Below are 22,486 nucleotides of genomic sequence, written 5' to 3' on the forward strand. Positions count from 1 at the left end.
CACAATGCCCACATCTGCACCCCTGTTGCACTAGGTCCAGTTTGTGCCGGCATGAGAATTGAAAATCACTCACAGTCCAGCTTCACGTACTCCAGGGCAAGACCATCCCATTTCCTCCTATGCGGCGGCCGCCTTCTAGTAGCGATTCCTCAGAAGCCACACAGTCTTCTCAGGACGTTGGGCCCGTGTGGAGCGTCCGCAATTCGCCTCCCTGACCACAAGGTCCGCCTCCCCTCGCCGCCTCCTCACAGTCTAGGCACTCGCATGGGAATGCGCCTCGTAGCAGTCAACAGGGGCAGAGACCGGCAGCCTCCAGGCAGCGCAGAATAGCGATCCGCCCTCTGGTGTGGCCGCAAAGAGTTCGACAGCATCTTCTGGAGGTCGCAGCCTACCACCCCGGTGGCGCCGCGGTCTCAATTTTCACCTCAGCCGCAGGCCCACTCGTTCTTCCGGCCAACAGCTCCTGGCAGCACCAGAACGGGGCACGCACCTCCGCCGCAAGAGCACTCCCAGTGCCGAGAGTCGGCTCGTCAGACTTCGCACACCTTGGGCTGTGTTTGGAAGAGTTTCAACACAGTAAGTACTCGCCAGTTGTACGGATTATGAAAGGATGTTGTCTCGGCCGGTGGAGCTCGCCTAGCTAGCGGCTATTTCGCTGCTCAGCCGGCCACACCCCCCCCACCCCCCACCCGCGTCAGAGGCCATTGTTGATTACATTTAAAATAGTTACCCATATAGAATATGTACAAAATTATTTGAGCGTCAATGCAGATCCAACAAGAAACGCACACAGCGCTTTCATTTACAAATGTGCTTCAGATCAAAGGGTATTGAACAAGGTCACAATAGTGAATACGTTAGTAGCTTATATCCATCTGGAGACCAATAATTAGAAATTAAAGGTTTCAAAGCTATGCTGTTTTGTTGTGCCACTGTTCAACATTTTTGCCAGGGCTGCTTTTGGTTCTCAGACAGGCCCTGGTGGTAATGGAAAAACGCAAATATGAGCTATTGCTGGGGCTCAGCCCCCCGGTAATGTGTGAATAAATCTAAGAGGCTAAAACAACCGGTTCAAGGCACTCAACAACAGAGAAGCAAGTACTGAGAACTTGAACGATTGTTAGGTTGATTGATTGATGATGAAAAAGAAGAAATACTCGCACAGAGAGTTCAGCAACATAAAATGTGGCATGAGACCGAACCACAGTGAAAAATAAGTCCCAAAAAGTGAAGAAAAATCCTGGTCCAGATAAGCGCCTCACATATTGGGTAGAGAAATGTGAGGGCTCCTCTGTAAAACATAAACTAGCAAATAAAAGCCTTCCTTTGTCGTTTCAACGTCGCTCCTGTTTATACACGTGCAAATTAGCAATATTGAGAGGACAGAGTAATAACAGCAAGTGAAAGAGGGGCTGAGGATGAGAACGGAGCGACTCAGTACCCTTAACACTCAACAGTTTTGTATATATAGATAATTTATGTTAAGTACAGGAGTGCAGCAATCTGCTGGGTGCACTGGGGGACCCGTGTGCATCAGTTGCTAACTGACCAAACTTAAATGTGGACCCAGGCAGCAAGGAGCTATCATAAAACATCGTACCCGCTGCTGTTGGCTGGGGCTTCCTTCTGAAACACATATAGCCGAAGTTCAGTGTTGTTGGCCTTGTGGCTGGATAAGGAGTGGGCGTTCTGAGGCACTGGAAATACACAATTGCCATAGCATAGGCCTGTCTACACTGCAGTCTGATCCGGACAGGCCTGTACCGACACAACATAAAGCACGCATGGATCACCTTCTTTACCAGTAACTGAGTCACGCAACCGCCAGTGATAGGAGAGCTTTGCTCCCACTGTTCAACCTTTTATGAGTATTTCTTTTATGTACATATGTTTGCTTACACTGCTTCTTGGAATACATCGGTAATTTTTGCTTCAGTCCATTGGCATCTCAGGATTATGATTTTTCACTCTAACTAAACTGCTTGAAATATAAAAAATTATCCACGCACTTGTATTAGTCTCAGCAAGCTAATCATGGAGTTCGTGTGACTTTTAGAAATCACTTGCAGGACGTCGGCATTAATACTTCAAAATACTTTTATCGAGGACTCCTCAGATGCCAAGCTAGTAGGGAATGCTCCAAGTGGAGGTTGGTTTGTCCGGAGAAGGTGCTTTAAATGCCCAATGAATGACGGCTGTGTTGTTTGGAGCCGGAGTTGGGAGACATCGAAATGGTCCGCTGAGACCAAAACCAGTCGACTGTGCCGCTGCATGAAACAAAACAAAAAACTGAACCGCGCTGAGCAAAGGGGATAGATCAGAGAGCAGTGAGCCAGGGAAATGCTAGGCACAAAAGGAACCATGCTGAGCAAGGGGGAAAGCAGAGTAAGCGTGGCACAGCATCCGTGATGTGGGCATCGCACTGAGCCAGGGAAATGCTTGTTTTAAAAAAAAAAAAAAGAGTTCTGAACAGAAGTTAATATAGAAACAAGTTGAAGAGGACAAATACTGAGGGCTATCCATGGGAGTCAACAATTGAGAAAAAAGGTGGGGAAAGCAGGAACCATTATTAAATTAGAAGCTACGTTTTTAAAGGAAATTGACAAAAGCCAATCAGAAGCTGGAGGCCGGCTGTAAGCTTTACAGCATTCCGTCCATCATTTGTTTGTTGTAACCCTCAGTGTATGCAGCATGTCGAGAGACAGCACATGCGTTGCCTCGGCTCGACCTAAAAATGTACAAGAGACGGTTGTCACTGAGTGAACAAGGCAAAAGCTTGGCAAGACAACAAAGCCTTGAGGTTCTGCTGTAGAAAGAAAATAGGCTGAGATAGTGGAATATGCTAGAGGACCTTTAGGGAGAGGAAGAGAAAGGAATTTACGGGTGAAATGTTATCGGATAATGGCAGGAAACCGTCAGCGTTGCAAGCTATGTAGGCTTCACCTTAAAAAGAAATGTTAAAACACAACCCTGGAAGCAACACCTCTAAAAGTGAACATTCCCACTGCATGTATTCAGCCAATATAGCAATATTTCATTTTTTGTTCTATGATGTAGCCCTTTAGATCACAATGCAATCAAATTTCAGCGCATGGCTCTTCGAGGCAGCAGATTCTGTAAAACTATCTAACAGTTTGCAGAAACAAGTTTCTCCAACAATACATATAATATCATTATGACCTTGCAATAGCAGTAACATTTTTTGCAAAACTATTCTTTGCTGAGCCAAGGCACATCTGATTTTTAGATATGTTGCACTATGCAAATGCAACATACATACATACATATACATACATGCATCAAAATATTTCCCCAGTGAGACATTGTCTATCGAACAACCTAGACCCACAACTCGGGCATACAGATGAAAACATTCCAAGTCATTTCTACCTAAAGAAGGGAAAGTGGTATTCCTAGACAGAAATCACAGTACCATAAAATTAAATGAGGTTAACTACCTACGGATTGTAACTGGACATTTGTAGCTATGATGACAGTAACAGGCTGCCTAAAATCATAAGGCATATTGATGTCTATGCCAGAAACAGACACTTTTCTCCTTCTCTTAATTTTTCACTTAACACATAATTTTTGCGTGGGAAATAACATTATCCACTATCTATCAGACTATGATGGTCCATAGAGAGGAGGCGCGACAGGAGAGCTTGCGGACACAGGGAGCATGCCGAAAGATGCAGAATTCAATCCGGAGAGTTGTCAAAACATGTTCAGAAATAGTTTCAAGAACGGCATTGGCCGAGGAAAGGATCTCTGTCCTGGAAGATGACCTGGCTCTGCAAAAGGGCCTCACGGACATGGCTAAGGCCCAAAGGGATGATGTGGTTTGGAAATTAACGGATTTGGAAAATAGGGCCAGGAGGAACAACTTAAGAATCTTAGGTATTTCAGAAGGGAAAGAGGGATCTGACCCTAGGCAGTTTGTTATAGAGCTTTTTGCAGAAGCATTTCCGGACTTAAAGCAATGGGATTGGCAGCGGGAGGTCCAGAGGGCACATCGCTTCCCTTTTAAGTTGCAGAGGGTGGGGTCAACCACAGATAAGCCGCGGGCTATATTGATTTGTCTAAATAATTTTCTAGCTAGGGAAAGTATTTATGACCTTGCAAGACCAGATAGGAAGCGGGTTGGGAAAGGTTGTGAGTTCTTCGTCAGACCAGATTTTTGTCAGGCAACAGTTGAGCGGAGGTGGCAGCTCCGCCAGCTGATAACGGCATTTCAAGCAAAAGGAGCACAAGCTTTTTTGCTTTTTCCATCAAAATTAAAAATAATTTATCAGGGTCAGACTAGATTCTTCCTATCCGAGGTCCAGGCTAAAGAATTTCTAAATGCTTTATAGGTTTATGCCAATTGTCTAGATTTCTTACGGTAGGGGCCTTTTCTTTTCTAAGTGTGTATATTTGTTTATCAAGGGGATGCTGGCTCTGTTTGGGGGTGGGGTCCAGGGGAGTTCTGGGGTTCAGCCTGTTCATAACCATCATAAGGACTCAGGTCCTGTTGCCTTCTAAGGGGGGTGTAGTTCAGGGTAGCGGGTGGGATTGGGCGGGGACTGGATGGGGGGTTGATCCAGTCTTGAGGGTGGAGGTGGGTTGGGGTTTGGTGTTTGGGTTTTGGTGTTTTTTTAGACATGACAAGCATAATGCTAGAGATGTGGATGATGGTGATAACATGAATAAAAAAGATGGTACTTCAGCAGCAGTAAATTGGAACAAATTGAGTCTGGAACACTTACACTGTTTAAATGATGCAGGGTAGGCTGCGCATAGCTACTTGGAACATTTGTGGCCTGAATGCTGGAAAGAAACGTGCGCTCTTATCTAAAGTTTTGCAATCTATGCAACTTGATATTTTATGTCTACAAGACACGCACATCCCATGGGGTAAGCGGGAATGTCTGAAGTTTCCGGGTTTTGATTTAGTAGCCTGCACGAAGCAATCCTCAACGATTAGAGGTGTGGCCATATTGGTAAGGCGTGGGGTGGGTGTCTGTAGAAGGATCAAAGTGGACGGAGTGGGAAGGTGGGCATTAGCAGAGATTTCGATTTGCAATGATCTAATCACGATTTGTTCTATCTATGGCTCAAATCTAGACGATCCGGCGATCCTGAAATGTTTAAATTTGGAATTAGCATCTTGGCCGCACCCAATGATTTTCTGTGGCGATTTCAACATCCATGTGTCAGCTAATTGGGATTTGGCGGCCAATGAAAAGTATCAGGGGAGGAAGCCAAGGGTCTTTTATGCCCTCCAGGCACTAATCCTTGAACATGGGCTTGCCGACGTCTGGCACTGGCACAATAAAATGGAAGATGGTTTTACATATTATTCGGCTCCCCACAATAAAATGGTGCGGCTGGATTATATTTTCATGTCAGATCAACTGGTTGGGGAGGCTTCGATTGAGGTCTATCCTAGAACCTTATCAGATCATAATGCTGTGATTATGGAGTGCCCTTGGGTAAGAGGGACCAAACCCCCAAGACCATGGACCTTCGAAAAAAAATTACTTTTGGATTAATTATATCGGGACCATATGGTCAAATGGATAGCAGAATTCTTCAGTTTTAATCGGGGCTCGTCGGCGGATGAGGTAGTATGGGATACTTTTCGGGGAGAGACTAAGAGCTTTGCGGCCTACCGTTGGAAGCTTATTCAGGTTCAGATAAAGGATCGCTTAGAGCAGTTACGGGTTGCTGAGATGGCTTTGATACAGAACATTAAGGAAGGTTTTAATTGTGACCAAAGTCAACAGTTGGTGGCAAAGGTTAAATCTAAGGTACTGGAATTTTTTGGTAAGGACCTTGCCGCAAAATATATTCAATATTGTGCGACGATGTTTGAATTTGGTGAGAACTGTGGCAGAGTTCTTGCCAAACGGCTTCAGCAAAGAAGTATCGCAAATAGAATAGTTAGTGTTCTGGATCAGCAAGGTCAGCTGCAGACCACTCAGGAGGGGGTTCTGGATGTTTTTGCAAAATTGTATTCTCAGTTATATAAGGAGGATGCGGTTATTGCTCCCGCTGACTCTATGATTGACGATTTCGTGCAGGATTTGGATACCACTAGAATTACAACTGTTCAGAATGAAACTCTCTCAGCCCCCATCGCTTGGGAGGAGGTCGAATTGGCTATCAAATTGCTGGCTAATGGTAAGGCCTCTGGGCCAGATGCTATTCCGTTAGAATTCTATAAGACCTTTGCTCAAGAAATACAACAGGACTTATTAATAGTTTTAAGGGAAGCTCAGAGGGGCATCATACCAGCATCTTGGAGGCAAACAACTATTGTACTTTTTCAAAAGAAAGATAAACCGGCCCAGAATCCGTCATCTTATCGTCCTATTTCATTAATTAATAGGGACAGTAAAATTTACTCAAAAATTATAGCGACTAGGCTTGCTGTGGTAATTACCCCTTTAGTGTCTCTTCGGCAACATGGCATTATTCCTGGTAGGGACACATCTGACCATGTTAAGCGGGTTATCGCATTGTTAGACTGGGCACCGGCCACTGAGTCTCCCCTCGGGGTGATCCTATTGGACGCTGAGAAGGCGTTCGATAGGGTCTCCTGGGGGTTTCTCTGGGCAGTGCTCCGTTGGAAGGGGTTTTGTTTCGAATATATACAGGCAGTGCAAGCATTGTATATTTCCCCACATGCATCGATCCGTATTTCCGGGCTGGAAACTTCTTTATTTAACATCGGGAGGGGCACAAGGCAAGGCTGTCCGTGTTCGCCGTTGCTTTTTGCTTTGTATATCGATCCGTATCTTATGAAAATTCAAGAAGATTCAACAATCTTGCCGGTTACTGTTAACGGTATAGATTATAAGACGTTGGCATATGCTGACGACATTGTCATTTTAACTAGAGATGCTTCCATAGCTTTTATAACTATGATAAATTTGCATATCAATTTGGTTTAATGTCAGGATATAAGCTCAATGTCGATAAGAAGCAGATTCTTCATTCTGCTTTTATGTGTCCCTCAGACATTCCCATTACTACTGAAGCAACTTATCTTGGGGTTAAAATCTCTGCTTCTGTATCAGATATCCCTGATATCAATATGCTCCCAGTGGTCAAATCTATCAACATGAAACTTGGTAGATTGGATCACTTGCATCTGTCCTTATATGGTCGCTGCAATATTCTTAAAATGTTAGTCCTGCCGAAACTATTATATCTGTTTAGAACTATTCCGTTAGAATTTTCTTTAGCGTCTTTGAGTAGCGCCGAGAGAGCTGGCTCAAGATTTCTTTGGGGCTATCGCCGGGCACGGAGGGCAGCTAAATTGATGTGCCTCCCAAGAGCCCGTGGTGGGTGGGCGGTCCCAAATTTGTTAATGTATTATTGGTCAGCTATGCTGCAACATTTTGGAATTCTTTTAGTTGGGGGTAGGGCAGATGTCCCCTTAGCAAATAGGCCCACTATCTATGAAATAGGTCTGGGGGATGCCGCTAAAGGTATCTTAGTAAAGATACTAGAACCTAGTTACTTTAAAAAGACAAGATTTAAAGTGATCTATGCGGCATTTGTGATTTGGCGGAAGATTCGCCGCAGGTGTGCAATTGCAAATATTAATTCATATACCCCTTTTTCCGCGGCTGGAACGTTGCCATCAATTTTCCAGGATCAAGTCACTTTAAGATGGCAGTTACATGGATTACAGGCGATTGGGGATTTGTGTTCGGGCGGGGAAATATCTACTTTTTCTGTTCTTAAGGAGAAGTTTAATTTATATACCCATGATTTTTTTAAGTATCTTCAGATTAGAAGTTTTCTTGGAAAACCCCGGAATGAGATCACTAGTATATTTGGCAATATAACCATAATAGAAATGGCTCGTAAGAAATTCAGAATTGGCATGATTTATCAGTATTTCTTATCATGTCTACCAGACGACTTGGACTCGCAGGATTTGAAGTGGGATGGGAAATTTGGTAAGACAGGGGTTGATACTAGGCTCACGTTACAGTTAGTAAGCCGGATTTCAGTTTCAGGCAGTTTACAAACACAATGTTATATGGCGATGTTCGACCTATACTATACACCTGCTAAGATTGCAAAATGGGGGGGGGGGGGGGGGGCAGAAGGGTGATAGATGCGCTAGATGTGGATTTCAGGCTGCGGATGTAGTGCATATGTTTTATGTGTGTCCTAAGTTAGGGATATTTATGCATGAGATCGAGCAATTTATTAATGTGATGTTGAAGATTCAGTTTAAAATTTCCCCTGAACCTGTGATAATGGGCTGTGATGGTAACGGATCTATTGGGGGCTCTAGATACACGGCTGCTTTTCTTTTTCTAGCAATGGCAATGATTCGGCTATGCATTACATCACAGTGGATTAGCTCGGAAGCTCCAACTTTCTTTAATTGGAGAGCCAGGATGTTAGCATTATATAATTTGGAGTCATCGGTTTTCTTGTTAAGGGGGAGGAAAAGGCGGGAGTTCGGGGCTAGAACCTGGGCCCCTTTCAAGGACTGGTTTGAAGGCTGATGATCTGTTTCTCTAGTCTGTTTTCTTTTTTGCTCTCTTCTCTTCTTTACTTTATTGTGCTGTGTATAGTATGCTCGTCATGTTGTGTATTATTGTAAATTCAAAACTCAAAATAAAGGAAAAAAAAAAAAAAAAGAAAAAAAAAAAGGACATTTGTAGCTATGATGACAGTAACAGGCTGCCTAAAATCATAAGGCATATTGATGTCTATGCCAGGAACAGACACTTTTCTCCTTCTCTTAATTTTTCACTTAACACATAATTTTTGCGTGAATATATGACGTTACATTGCGGTCAAAACATTAGAACATTACTGCATCACCAGGCGGTGATGCAGTAATGTTCTAATGTTTTGATGTAAGGGACAGCACATACAGCATTATGCGGCATTTTGTTTATTTTTTGACTTAGGACCTTCATGTAGTGTTTGTAGATATGCTTTGGGGACTGAAGGTAGTATAGTCGGTAAACTGGTCCCTTTTAGACCCTCTTGTAGAGATTTTGTGGAGTTACATTGCGGTCTTCAAACCGCGATACGTTTACAACGTAGGCATTACAAAGCAAGTTGTTACAACGACTTGTCGCTGGAGAGTGCTGGACTTAGGAACAGTATGATTTACTATTCCAAATCCAGCCTACGTAACAGTAGGAAAGGTGTTGAAATAGTAAATCATAATATTCCTTAGTGTATAGCTCCATCCAGCACAAGTGGTTGTTACGACTTGCGTGGTAATGCCTGCGTTGTAAACGTATCATGGTGTGAAGACCGCGATGTAACGGATGTCTCCCTTTTTGCGCTGTTACCTTTCCTTGCACGTTTGGCAAGCCAAGGCTAAATTGAAGTCTGATGGCGATCATAATCTGCAGACAAGGAGATATTGTCTACACGTTTTCAAACATGGAGGTATTCATTAGCACTGTAGCAACACAAGTTAGATGCTTGAATAAAAGTGATGGATTTGGACAGTAATTCCGGTAGTACTATTTTACATACATAGGCCTATGACACACTTCCTAGGACTGCCACTTCCTTGCAGCTGGAAAAAAATTCTGCTTTTTATAGCAGTTAAGTAGCACAATTGCTATAATTGGCACACCCTGCCAGCCTTGCAGTGTGGCCTTACCTAGACCCAGGCCCTAATGTTTATACTGCCAGTTGTTAATACCTAATTAAATATGGGACATTAGAATAAAGTGAGCATAGGGTGTTGGTGTCTTTGTAGAAAAAAAGATTAGTGAGTGAAACATTGCTCTCCCCTGGATTCCCGTTCAGACAAATGCAGTTGGTTTCTTTACCTGCTCATTTGGTACACTTGCTTGTCAGTGCTTGTCTCTGGAGAGACAAGCTCATCTAAGTCCGAAGTGCCAGTCTTCACTGCCATTCTCTGATCACTTTGCAGTCCAACATTTTGCAGTACCACTGTCCCTTCTGGGTGTTTTCTTTCTGCTATCCATTCAAAACATAAAATATGCAGTTAAAATAGTCTTGTTATAAATCTACTCAAGTCTGATGATCTATAAATAGGTAACAACCAACATTACAATTTACAGTTTTATCACTCTGAGAGAAACGTTCAGGTAGGCTGGGCCCGAGTAGTGTAGTGCCTTGAATTTGTGTGAGGAGTTTGAATTGAGCACAATTGTGTATCAGGAGCCAGTGGAGTTCCCAGAGGTGTGCTGATGTTGGTTGACGATCCCAGCGTAGATGGTGTTCCCATCATCCAACTTGCTAGTGACTAGGGCGTGAGTGACAGTTTTTCTAATATTACTTGGGAGCCATTTGAAGATCTTCCTCAGCATCTTCAGAGTGTGAAGCGGGCCATGGAAGAAGAATTAATTGTGCGGTAATGTTCAGCTTGGGTGTGTGATTGACAATATTTTAAAACATCATGACTTTTATTTCCAGAAGTGCTACTGCAATTGCACAAGCATGTGTTGGTACATGAGTACTACCGACACTAAATACATTATGAGAATTATTTGCCTAATTTATGAGGCCGTACATCACAATGATTCCAGATAACTCACAAAACAGTCCCCATGTAGGGAGTTTACAAAAATGTGATCCAATAATAAAGTATTTCTTTGCACCCTGTGTTTTAAGAAGTACACCTTGTGCAAGTCATCCTTGGGCAATGGCCCCACAACTTCCAGTCGAGATGAGAAGAATTCCTGCTTTCTCTAGCTTGAAATCTCTTCTAAAATACGAGTAAATCTTCATAATCCCTATTTCGTTCCACTACAATGAGCAGTCTCTGCAATTCTGTTCCACTAACCCGGTCTTATGTGAACTAAGCTGATGCATAATCTCTTGATTTAACTCAATGTTCATAACTCTAGCAGACATGTATCATGTTTATGCCAGATGCACCTGGATGTCTTGCTAATATCCATCTGGGTTGCATTTTTCACTGTGAACAGCAACTACTCTCAATTCACCTGCACCTATTATTGCATTCAATGCTTTTTAGGACCCTACACTTAACTAGCAATGATCAGACAGATATGTCCCGACTTAATGTACATCTATGTCTTCATGCTTTGCCCCTTTGACCTGCTCCAATAATAACGACTCAGAGTATGCCAATGCTACTCATATAATTGTTTCTGATCAACACCTCTTACTCTTAGAATTGTAATCGCTTTGCGTATAGTTCTGAAATCTCTCTACCAAACGCTTCTTTTACACCTGTTACTGAAAACACTCTTGTAGAGCGCTTCTAAAATTGTTCCATTAAATGCTTGCTAATGTTTTTTGTAGTACTCTGAAAGGATGGTTACTTAACTTGTAAGCATCTATTCGAAGTGTGCAGTGCTGCAGATTCACATTCTATGCACACTCCTGCCATCTAGTGTTGGGCCCACACTATACAACCTGTTTTTCTTGAAGAAGTCTGTGTTGCTGACGTGAAGTCGAGACTCCTCTATGAGTGAATGCGCATGCTCAACGGCTCCATTGTTAGATTGTTCCTTTTTTAACCGCCACCATGGCAAGTGAGGATGGAGCTTGTGAAGATAAAGGATTCAGAATTGTATGTGTGAGGCTAAAATATATATACATATTTGGCAATAGCAGGTTTATACATGAAATCTGACACCTGCCGGGGAGGCGGAGGGTGCATGTTAATCTGCAGAACTACACACTATGAATAGATGCTTACAAGGTAAGTAACATACACCATTTGCATGTGCTGGCTGCAGATACACATGCTATGCATAAACTGTAAAGTAGTTTTCCTCTGCAGTGGCTTCAGTCATCAGATGATGCAGATGTGTGAAATACAGTTCTTAACACTGTTTGACCAACAAGAGCTTGTTGATTAGCTTGGACATCCACACAAAAGTGTTTAGTAAAAGTATGTGGATTTGTCCATGTAGCTGCCTTAAAAAAGTCAGCTAAAGGAATTCTTCCTAGAAAGGCCAAAGAAGCACCATTCTTTCTAGCAGGATATGCTTTCTTCACTAATAGCAACGATTAGGGCACTTTACTCCGCATGCGTTTACAGTGTGTGCGATTACCCCGCATTTTTTACTCCGCAAAATCTTTTACAATGCCGGGCTTTACAACGCAATCCATTACAACGCATTCCCCATTACAATGCAATTTACTATTCTAACTCCACCAGGGCGTTGCTTTGAGGAATGCTTTGTAATGGTTTGTGGTGTAAAGTCCTGCATTGTAAAAGATTTTGCGGAGTAAAGGCATATTTTGTAACGCATTCGTCGTAAGGGTGTTTATCATAGGCAATGTATGTTTGGCTTTTATGTAACATATCTGCATGCATTTTAATATCCATTGTGCAATTCCAGCTTTTGAAACTGCACTTCCTTTTCTAGGATTGGAGAAAGCAACAAATAAAGAATGTGTTTTCCTAAAAGATTAAGTCCTATAAAAGTAATACGTTGATGCTCTTTTAACATCAAGTATGTGAAGTGCCCTTTTTGCAACGGTCTCTGGTTTTGGGAAGAAACACAGGGAGGTCAAGTGTTTCATTTAGGTGAAAAAGGGATATGACTTTTGGAAGAAACTTTGGATTTGTCTGTAGCCTTACCTTGTCTTAAAAAACTAGAAGGTATGGTTCTTCTATTGTGAGGGCCCGCAACTCACTAATTCTTCTTAATTATGTGATAGCTACTAGAAAAGCAACATTCCATGACAGATCTGTAGTGGATAGGAATACAAAGGCTCAAAAAGGTGTGGACAATAGTCTTGTAAGTACCACATTTAAATTCCTGATGGGACCGGCGGTGCTCGTGAAGGAATTATTATTTTAAGTACTTCTATGAAAGATATAATGACCAGTATGCAGACAAGAGACTGGTGCTTCTGATTTTGCAGGTATGCTGCAACTGTAGCAAGGTGCAGTTGTGCGGAAGTGTACGCTAGCATTGATTTTTGTAGATGCAGCAGATAACATACAATTGGTTGTACTGTGGGAACACAAGGGTCCATGTGTTGAGCAATACAGTAAATGGACAAACCTTTTCCATTTAGTTGTAAAGCAGGCTTTAGCTGTTAAATGCATTGTCTCTCTTAGAATGTCAATACACTCTGGAGGCAGTTGTAAGTATCCAAATTCTATGACTTCAGGAGCCAAATTGCGAGGTTGAATTAGTTTTTGGTTGGAATCACTGACTCTGCCCCCTCTGTGGGTGAGAAGGTCTGGAGTATTGGCAAGCCTCTTGTGAGATACTAGGGACAATTCCAAAAGTGTCATACACCAGGGTCGTCGCTCCCATGTGGGAGCCACTAAAATCATCTCGAGAGATGCCTGTCTGAGTTTCTTTACAAGAAAAGGAATGAGAGGGAGATGTGGAAAAGCATAGACAAATATCCATGACCAATTCATCCATGGTGCTGTGCCCGGAGGCGAAGCTTTGATACTTTGTGTTTTCTGCAGTGGCATACAGGTCCACATTCGGCGGCCCCCAATGGTGAAATTAGAGTTGGAGGTATTGAAGGTGGAGTTTCCACTCGTGCACTTGTTGCGTACTACTGAGCAGGTCTGCCACAGAATTGTCCACTCCCGGGAGATATTCTGCCAGAAGCTGGATGTTATGGTGAAGAGCCCAATGACTAATGTCCAGCGCTAAGGGAGGCAACTGTATTAAACGGTTGCCTCCCTGCTTCTATATATAATATATTGCTGTCATTTTGTCTGTTCTGAAGAGTACAACTTTCCGAGTTACATTGGTGATAAAGGATTTTGGTGCTAACTGTATCACTATGAGTTCTAGTACACTGATGTGCACCGTTTGTTGTTGATCGGGCCATGCTCCCTGGACCGTCGTGTCCACCATATGTGCTCTCCACTCTAGGAGTGATGCATCAGTGGTAATTGTCACTGGCGGAACTGGGTCCAAAAAAGGTTTGCCTCAGATAGCATTGTCTGTGCTCAACCATTGCAAGGACCGATGGACAGTGGACAAAATCAACACTAGATTCACTAAACTGCCCACCTCTTGTGACCACTAACATGCTAGCCGCTCTTGTAGGAGATGTATGTAAAGTCTGGCGTGCTGCATAATTGCTAAACAGATGCCGTCATGCCCAAGAGGGTCATCACTAACCTGACTGGCAGGCAGCGATATGACTGAAAAGAGCCAGTTGGTTCTGGAGATTGAGAATCCTCTGGTCTGTGGAATATGCTTTGACTGTAACAGAATTTAGAGTCACTCCCAGCTATGTCTGTATTTGGAGAGGCTGTAAGTGGGACTTTGATACACGGATTGTAAAACCCAGTTTGTGTAACAAGTTGATGGTCGTCTGTGCATCCTACAGGCATTTCTGTCTGCTTGAAGTACCAGTTACTTACCTTCGGTAACGATGTATCTGGTAGAGACGATTCTAGCCGCAGATTCCTTCACGTAGAATTATCCCCTGGCGTGAGACTGGATCCGGAAAACTTTTTTTGCCCAGAATCCCTGCGCGCCGGGAGGACGAGGTGACATAGTCCCACCCCGGCGCGCCTACGTAAGTTAGAAAACTTTTCCGCGCCACAACGCAGAGCCAGCAGACAAAACTGTGAGAGTATAGGAACAGTGTGCGAAAGAGTAGAAAAAGGAATGGTGAGGAACACCACCATAAAGAGCAGTGCCCAAAGGCAGGGAAAGAATAAAGAACACAGCAGTAACCCTGCCAGTACAGAGACAGCCCCCCCTGGAGACAAGGAACATATGTAAAAATGTCACGATAACATGCAACAGGACTGCAACCACAACCAAAGACAAGAAAGGGGAACCAGTCGCGGACACACAGGGAACGACAAAACTCCAAGACATCCCCATCACAGAGTGTGACAACCCCCATCAGGAACAAGGGCAGAGGCACAGCCAAAAGTCTCCAACCTCAAGGATCGCAAAGAGCCAGAAGTACCAACAAACCTATCCTCCCATGTGACAACGGGGAGGAAAAAGGGACAACCTGACAGAAAGAGGGAAAGAATGTACTCATAGAAGACACAGCCACCCACAGGGAAGCGAGTGCAAAAGACCAAATCACAAGCCCTCGCAGAATGGGGAGGTAGGGCGGGCCGTGAAGGAATCTGCGGCTAGAATCGTCTCTACCAGATAAATCGTTACAGAAGGTAAGTAATTCATACATTTGATAGAGACTACTAGCAGCAGATTCCTTCACGTAGAATAGATACCCTAGCCATAACCTTCGTCGCTTTTCCCGCTCTTTTTCCCCCCTACCCGCCCTCCTCCCGCCTCCCAGCTGTCCCCGCCTCCCCGGCTACCCCTTATATGGAGGCCGCTGCGAGGCCGCGCAGCGGACGCGCGCAGCGGGCGCGCCGCTGGCGCGCCGACGGCGCGCCTAAGGCAAGCCCGTCTGCGCCCGTCCGCGCCTGGTCCGCGCCCAGCACCCGAACCTCTGGCCCCCGCGCCCCCCGCCTGACCTACGACTCCGCCTTCCTCGCCAACCTCAACCCCGGCCGCACGCCGGGCTGCTACTGCGCCACCCCGAAACGTACCCACGGACCCTTCACCTGTAGCAACTGCCGCTTCACCTGCCTCCAAACCCACTCCGCTCCCGCCAAGAACTACTCCCCCGGAAACAACCTCCACTGCATCCTGGTCAACACCCGATCCATCCACAGGCACGCCATCGAACTGTGGAACCTCATCAACTCTACGAACCCGGACATCGCCTTCCTCACCGAGACCTGGATGAACCCCTCCTCGGCACCCGACATCGCCATAGCCATCCCCGACGGCTACAAAATCATCCGGAAAGACCGCACCAACCGCATCGGAGGAGGCATCGCCATCGCACACAAAAACTCCATCCGCATCTTGACCGACACCGACAACTCACTCCCCGACGCCGGACACCTCCACTTCATGATCCACAGCGACCCCAAAACCACCCTCAGAGGCACCCTCATGTACAGACCACCAGGACCTCGCACCAAGTTCAGCGAAGACATCGCAGACTTCGTCAACCCTCACGCACTCTCATCCACCGACTACATCCTCCTAGGAGACCTCAACTTTCACCTGGAGAACCTCACCGACAACAACACCACCGCCTTACTGGACAACCTCGCCAACCTGGGACTGAATCAGCTAGTCAACACCCCCACCCACGACGCCGGACACACGCTCGACCCCATCTTCTCCTCCAGCAAACACATCACCTTCAGCCACACCACCGAACTCACCTGGTCGGACCACAGCTGCGTCCACTTCATCTTCAAGAAGACCACCACACCCAGCAACCACCAAGAAGACACTGGAATCGTATCACCACGGAACAGCTCGCATCAACCCTCTCCCAGAACCAACCCACCAGCACCACCGACCCCAACGTAGCCGCTAACAACCTCACATACTGGATCTCCGACTGCACCAACCTCCTGGCCCCCCTGAAGACTCAAGCCAGCACCAACAACCACAAGAAAAACTCCTGGTTCACCCCCGACCTCAAGAACTCCAAGAAAGAATGCCGCGCCCGCGAGAAGACGTGGCACCTTAACCAGACCGAAGAGAACATGTCAGCTCTCAAGGACGCCCCCCGCCAACACCACCAACACCTCCGCGCCGCACGAAAAACAGCCTACCGGAACAGACTTGACAACAACGCCCACAACAGCAAGGAACTATTTGGCATCGTCAAAGAGCTCTCCAACCCGGAAGCAGAAAACAACTCCATCCCTCCCTCACAGGACCTCTGCGACTCCCTCGCAACCTTCTTCCACCACAAGATCACCGACATATACAACAGCTTCCCGACCGCCGACACGAGCCCCCCTCCGGAACCCGCCACCGACACCACCACCACCGAGGAGACCACCCGCATAATGAACTCGATCCACTCCGGATCCCCATCGGACCCCTGCCCGCACCACATCTACAACAAGGCCGACGACATCATCGCACCGCACCTCCGAGACGTCATCAACGCCTCCCTCACCGCCGCCACCTTCCCGGAGAGCTGGAAACATGCAGAGCTCAACGCCCTCTTAAAGAAACCTACAGCAAACCCCACCGAACTCAAAAACTTCCGGCCCATCTCTCTCCTGCCGTTCCCCGCCAAAGTGATTGAGAAAATCGTCAATGCTCAACTCACCAACGCCCTGGAAACCAACGACTCCCTCGACCCCACACAGTTCGGTTTCAGGGCCAACCACAGCACCAAAACCACCCTGATCGCAGCAACGGACGACATCAGAGCCCTGACCGACAAGGGAGAGACCGTGGCCCTCATACTCCTGGACCTCTCTGCAGCCTTCGACACGGTCTGCCACCGCACCCTGATACGCCGCCTCAGCAACGCCGGCATCAGAAGCAAGGCCCTGGAATGGATCATCTCCTTCCTCTCCGGAAGGACTCGGAGAGTCCGCCTTCCCCCCTTCAGATCCACAGCCACGGAGATCATCTGCGGCGTACCTCAAGGATCCTCCCTCAGCCCCACTCTCTTCAACGTCTACATGACCCCCCTGGCGAACATCGCACGCAAACACAGACTCGACCTTATATCATACGCCGACGACACCCAGCTCATCTTATCCCTCACTAACAACCCCACATCAGCTAGGACCAGACTACATGAAGGAATGAAGGAAGTGGCGAACTGGATGACAGACAGCTGTCTGAAACTGAACACAGACAAAACGGAGGTCCTCATCCTCGGCCCCACTCCCACCGCATGGGATGACTCCTGGTGGCCCCCCGCCCTAGGCAGCACTCCCCAACCCACCGACCACGCGCGCAACCTCGGCTTCATCCTGGACTCTTCCCTCACCATGACCAGACAGGTGAACTCGGTGACCTCGGCATGTTTCAACACCCTCCGCATGCTCCGCAAGATCTTCCGCTGGATCCCCACCGACACCAGGAAGACCGTCACCCACGCCCTCGTCACCAGCCGCTTGGACTACGGGAACACCCTGTACGCCGGCATCACCACCAAGCTGCAGAGGAAACTCCAACGGATCCAGAGCGCTGCTGCAAGACTCATCCTGGACATCCCTCGCCACCACCACATCTCCGGACACCTGAAAAAACTCCATTGGCTACCCGTCAACAAGCGGATCACCTTCCGACTACTCACCCACGCACACAAAGCCCTTCACAACCTCGGACCCAAACTCATCAACAACCGCGTCTCCTTCTACACTCCCCCGCGCACTCTGCGCTCCACCGGACAGGCCCTGGCAGCCGTACCCCACATCCGCAAAGCCACCGCCGGAGGAAGATCCTTCTCTTTTCTAGCAGCGAAGACCTGGAACTCTCTGCCCAGCCACCTTCGCGCCATACCTGACCACCTCTCCTTCAGAAGGCAGCTCAAGACACCCCCCCCCCCCTCCTCCCAGCGCCTTGAGACCCTTGATGGGTGAGTAGCGCGCTTTATAAATGCGATTGATTGATTGATTGATTGATAACCAAGGGGAAGGAGGGTATGCGAGAGGACCCCACCCACATGGGCACAACAGAGGGCCGCACAGGGGAAGAGTCTGAAAACAGGACGAGGAGCCCCGTCCGTCAGGCAAAGGGAAACCCCTGCCAGCAGGAGGCCACCAACCCCAAGGAGGGGGGGGGTGCGGGAAAAGAAAAGAAGGAAGGAAACAGAGGAAACAAGGCAAGGCGCAAAGAGGCCAAACACCCCACGCCCACATGATGCAACAAAACCTCCACCCAAGGCAAGGAAAGGAGCACCGAAGGAGAAGAGCAACCTGGAGACTCTAAGGAGAAGAGGCAGAGCAAAGGAATCCCAGACAGGACGGCGCCGGTAGCAAGAAGCAGGCGGAAGCCGAAAAGGGGAACTAAGGTCACCCAGGAAAAATCGTCCAACGCCCCGCAGAGACAAACTGCGCCCGCAAGAGGGTCCAGAAGTCAGGGACCATCACCCCCCCCACAGGGAGAAGAGGTAGAACCAAGTGCAAGGCCCACTGGAAGCAGCGGAGAAGGCAGGATGACAGTCCCACTAAAGCCCCAAGAAGGCACAAAGGTGCAGAAAGAACAAGAGGGTGGCACTGGCAATCTCCGCCAGACGCCAGGGACACCACAGAACGAAACACTCAAAGCAAAAAGGCGAAGAAGAAGGTTGCATCCGCAACATACCATAACGCCACGAAGAGTAGAAGCCCGCAGGTGACCACAACTCCCCAACACATACCAGGGCTATATAACAGCCAACCCTGCCCACATAGGGAATGTCATATCCCAAGACATGGGAACCTCTTAGGAGGAAACTTCCGCAGCAGAGGACAACAAAAAAGACCTGCGGCAAAAAACCCCGCAGGAGGCCTATCAAGCAGCCAGAGGGGCAACGCAGAAGGCCCAATTTCAGGGCCAGCATGGTGTAAAAAACCCAAAGGAAAAACACACAGTCAAAAAAGGCTGGTCCGCAGCCAACAGAACCACAGCCTCAGCAAAGAGGACTAGAGTGACCATGAAGCACACAGAACAGACAACCGGGGCAACCCGCCCCAACGGAAGAACAGCTCCAAGAACCTGATCAACACGCATGTCACTGAGGAGGAGAAGAAGGAGGGGAAGGAGGAGGAGGAGGTGGACACAACCCCGCCAAGAACCTCTGGATGGCTGAGTCCGCAGGGACATGGAACAAAAGAGCACCATCGAAGGGGAGGTCCACCAGCCGTTCTCGAACATTCTCCAGGAACACACTGTCCCGAAGCCAGCCATGGCGACAAAGGGCAACCGAAGAAGCCATGGCACGACCCAGCACCTCCGAGATGTCCAGAGCGGAGCGAAGGATAAACGCCGCCAGCTCCCGACCATCCAAGACATGGTGTCTCAAATCCACACAGGCACCCTCCTAAGAAGCGGCAGACATAAGGGACTCCGCCGAGTCCCACAAGCAAGAAGTGGCCCTAACCAAAACACACAGTGTGTTAAGGGCCCGCAGAGCCGCACTGGTCGAGGCAAACATATTGCGCCCCCAGGAGTCCAGCATGCGGGCCTCCCGTGATGGGGGAGACAATAGCAGTGACAAAGCAGAGTGCAAAAGGGGCCTCTGGTTGAAGGGTGAAGAGAAAGGCACACCGGATCACGCGGTGCCGGATGGCGGCGGTGCAGAAGGTGTTGGGGCACTAGGTCCCCCGTGGCAGGACAGCCCCAAGTCCCCAAGAGAGAAGAGTGGAGTGAACCCTTGAAGGGAAGCAACAGTTCCCTACCACCAGAGCCCTGATGGAGAACCTCCAGGAGATGATCTGCGGGGAAATGGGTAGCTGAATCATCCATACGCAAAATTCCCACAGCCGTGGAAACAGTGCGGGCGAAAGACGCACCCGCCTCCGTAGGGCCCCGCGGAGGGGAAAGCAGCTCCTCGTTAGGTGACGGCTGCAAGCTAAGGCGGCCATCCCCCAAGCCAACCGGAGGAAGGAAGGGTCAAGGCCGGAAGGAAGGAAGAGGGACAGAGGAGTGGGGGACTTGCGGCTCCTTCTGCGAAGACCGCGGTCGTGGAGACAGCGAGGAGCCGCCCTTAGACGACATCGGGGAAAAAGCCACGACACGGCAGACCGTCTCCGGCGAGGATGACACCAGCAACCGCCGAACCTCTGGAGAAGAGGACGCGTCCGAAGACAAGTCAAAAACCAGACATCTGAGGCAGGACACCGTTGTCGACCGGCACCGGAGGAGATGCCGGAGCGACCTCCGACACAGCACAAGAGACCGGAGCTGGGCCGGAGCCGGGGCGGTGAAGGGGCGGCGCCGGAACAGCGCCGACCTGACCTCCGACGAGGCAGCCGCCTGCATGGAGGGACGAGAAGGGCACGGGGAGGGACGAGGAGTTCCCCGCCAGCCGCAACCCGTAACAGGGCAAGATGGGCCCTTCGCCGACCCCTGTGGCGCCGCTAGGGCCAGCAGCCGCCGGCGCCACTTCGGCCAAGGCTGCCGCCTGTCCTCAGTACCGAGAGGGGCTCGGGGGTGCGACCTGAGCCCCGGCGACCTTCTGCAACACCACAGGAACTCCCGCGCAAGTTTGCGGCGAAGCAGAGGCGCCGTGGTCCGAAGGAGGGACCCCCGAAGGGCTGCACCCAAACGGCACCACATCCTCCGAGCCTGGAGCCGAACCAGTCGGCGCCGGAGCTGCCGGCGATGCCGCGGAGGGCCCCGCACACTGTAAGGGATCAGCTGACTTCCCAGGAGGGGAATGAGGAGGAGGAGAAGCCAGCGAGGCCTGCAAAGCCGCTGCATAGGTCTCCATCTGGGCTCCGGTCGCCCCCACGCCAGGAAACGGCAGATAAGGGGCCGCACCACCCGCGGAAAACCCACGCCCCGACAGACCTGACCCTCGGGGACAAACTGCGACACTTACCAAGAGGTGAGCGGTGCTCTTGCGACCTGGGAGAAGATCGAAGTCGGCGAGGGAAGCCGCGGATCCGAGAACCCTCCGCGGCGGCCGGGCGAGATGACGACACCGACCTGGACACACGACCCGAAAGAAGTTTCATCCGGCGCTCCCGCCGGGATTTCGGCTTCATCTGCTGGCACACCTCACAATCAGTGGAGTCGTGGTGCTCCCCCAAATACCCCATATAGATGGGGTGAGGATCCTTTGCCAACATGAGGCGGCCACACGACGAGCAAGTTTTAAAGCCCGAAGGCATTCGCACCCTGTTCCCACGCAGCAATAGCATAAGGGAAAGGCCTACACAGGCCCAGAGCACAAACCGGATCCACGTTGCACGCAGAAAAGGAAAAAACTGACGTAGGCACGCCGGGGTGAGACTTATGTGACCTTGCTGACGTCATGTACGCGGACGACGCCTGGGCGGAGTCGCGTGATGACGCCCCCCCCGGCGCGCAATGATGCTGGGCAAAAAAAGATTTCCGGGTCCAGTCTCACGCCTGGGGATAATTCTACGTGAAGGAATCTGCGGCTTGTAGTCTCTATCAGATCTCTATATCAGCCAATCGTCCAGATATCAGAAGACAAGAATGTTGTGTCTCCTCAAATGGGCTGCTCCAACTGCCAGGCATTTGGTGAAGACTCTTGGTGGTGGTGTCACCCCGAAAGGCAACGCCTTGAACTGAGAGCAACATCCAATTACCCCAAACCTGGCGTAATGGCAATGTGCTGGATGAATGGGGATTAAAGAGGCAATACAGATGCTACTGTCCGGCAAGGAAGCTGGCACTGATGGGTTGCCGGGAGAATTTTACAAAGAGTATGCTGATCTACTTGCTCCGCATCTAGTAAACATGTATAGCGAGGCCTATGAGAGTCAAATTCTACACCCTTAGGGAGGCGTTAATCGTCACACTGCTTAAACCGGGTAAGCGATCAAACAGATGCGAGTCTTATCGCCCGCTCTCCTTATTGAACATTGATACAAAAATCATTGCTAAAATCATTGCCACCAAATTGCGTCCGCTGTTGCCAGCGTTAGTTCTCGCGGACCAATTGGGATTCGTCCCATTAGGGTCCACATCTCATAATTTAAGAACAGTGTTTTCAGTGCTGCATCAACTAGACCCAGATACTATAGCTGCGGCAG

General features: G+C 48.5%; 1 protein-coding gene across 4 annotated transcripts in view; it reads right to left on the bottom strand.

Moving 5' to 3' along the window:
• Window positions 1-22,486, bottom strand: part of BDP1 (BDP1 general transcription factor IIIB subunit) — a 1,439,438-nt gene that overhangs the window by 299,906 nt on the left and 1,117,046 nt on the right. For 3 of the 4 annotated variants that reach the window (XM_085632357.1, XM_085632359.1, XM_085632356.1), the window contains one exon: window positions 9,813-9,963. In XM_085632357.1, coding sequence (XP_085488483.1) covers window positions 9,813-9,963 — 151 coding nt within the window. The remainder of the gene's footprint in view (window positions 1-9,812; window positions 9,964-22,486) is intronic. The other variant, XM_085632358.1, reaches the window with a different exon arrangement.

This window comes from Triturus cristatus, chromosome 2_1 (genome assembly GCF_964204655.1).
Source record: "Triturus cristatus chromosome 2_1, aTriCri1.1, whole genome shotgun sequence".
NCBI classification, from domain to species: domain Eukaryota; kingdom Metazoa; phylum Chordata; class Amphibia; order Caudata; family Salamandridae; genus Triturus; species Triturus cristatus.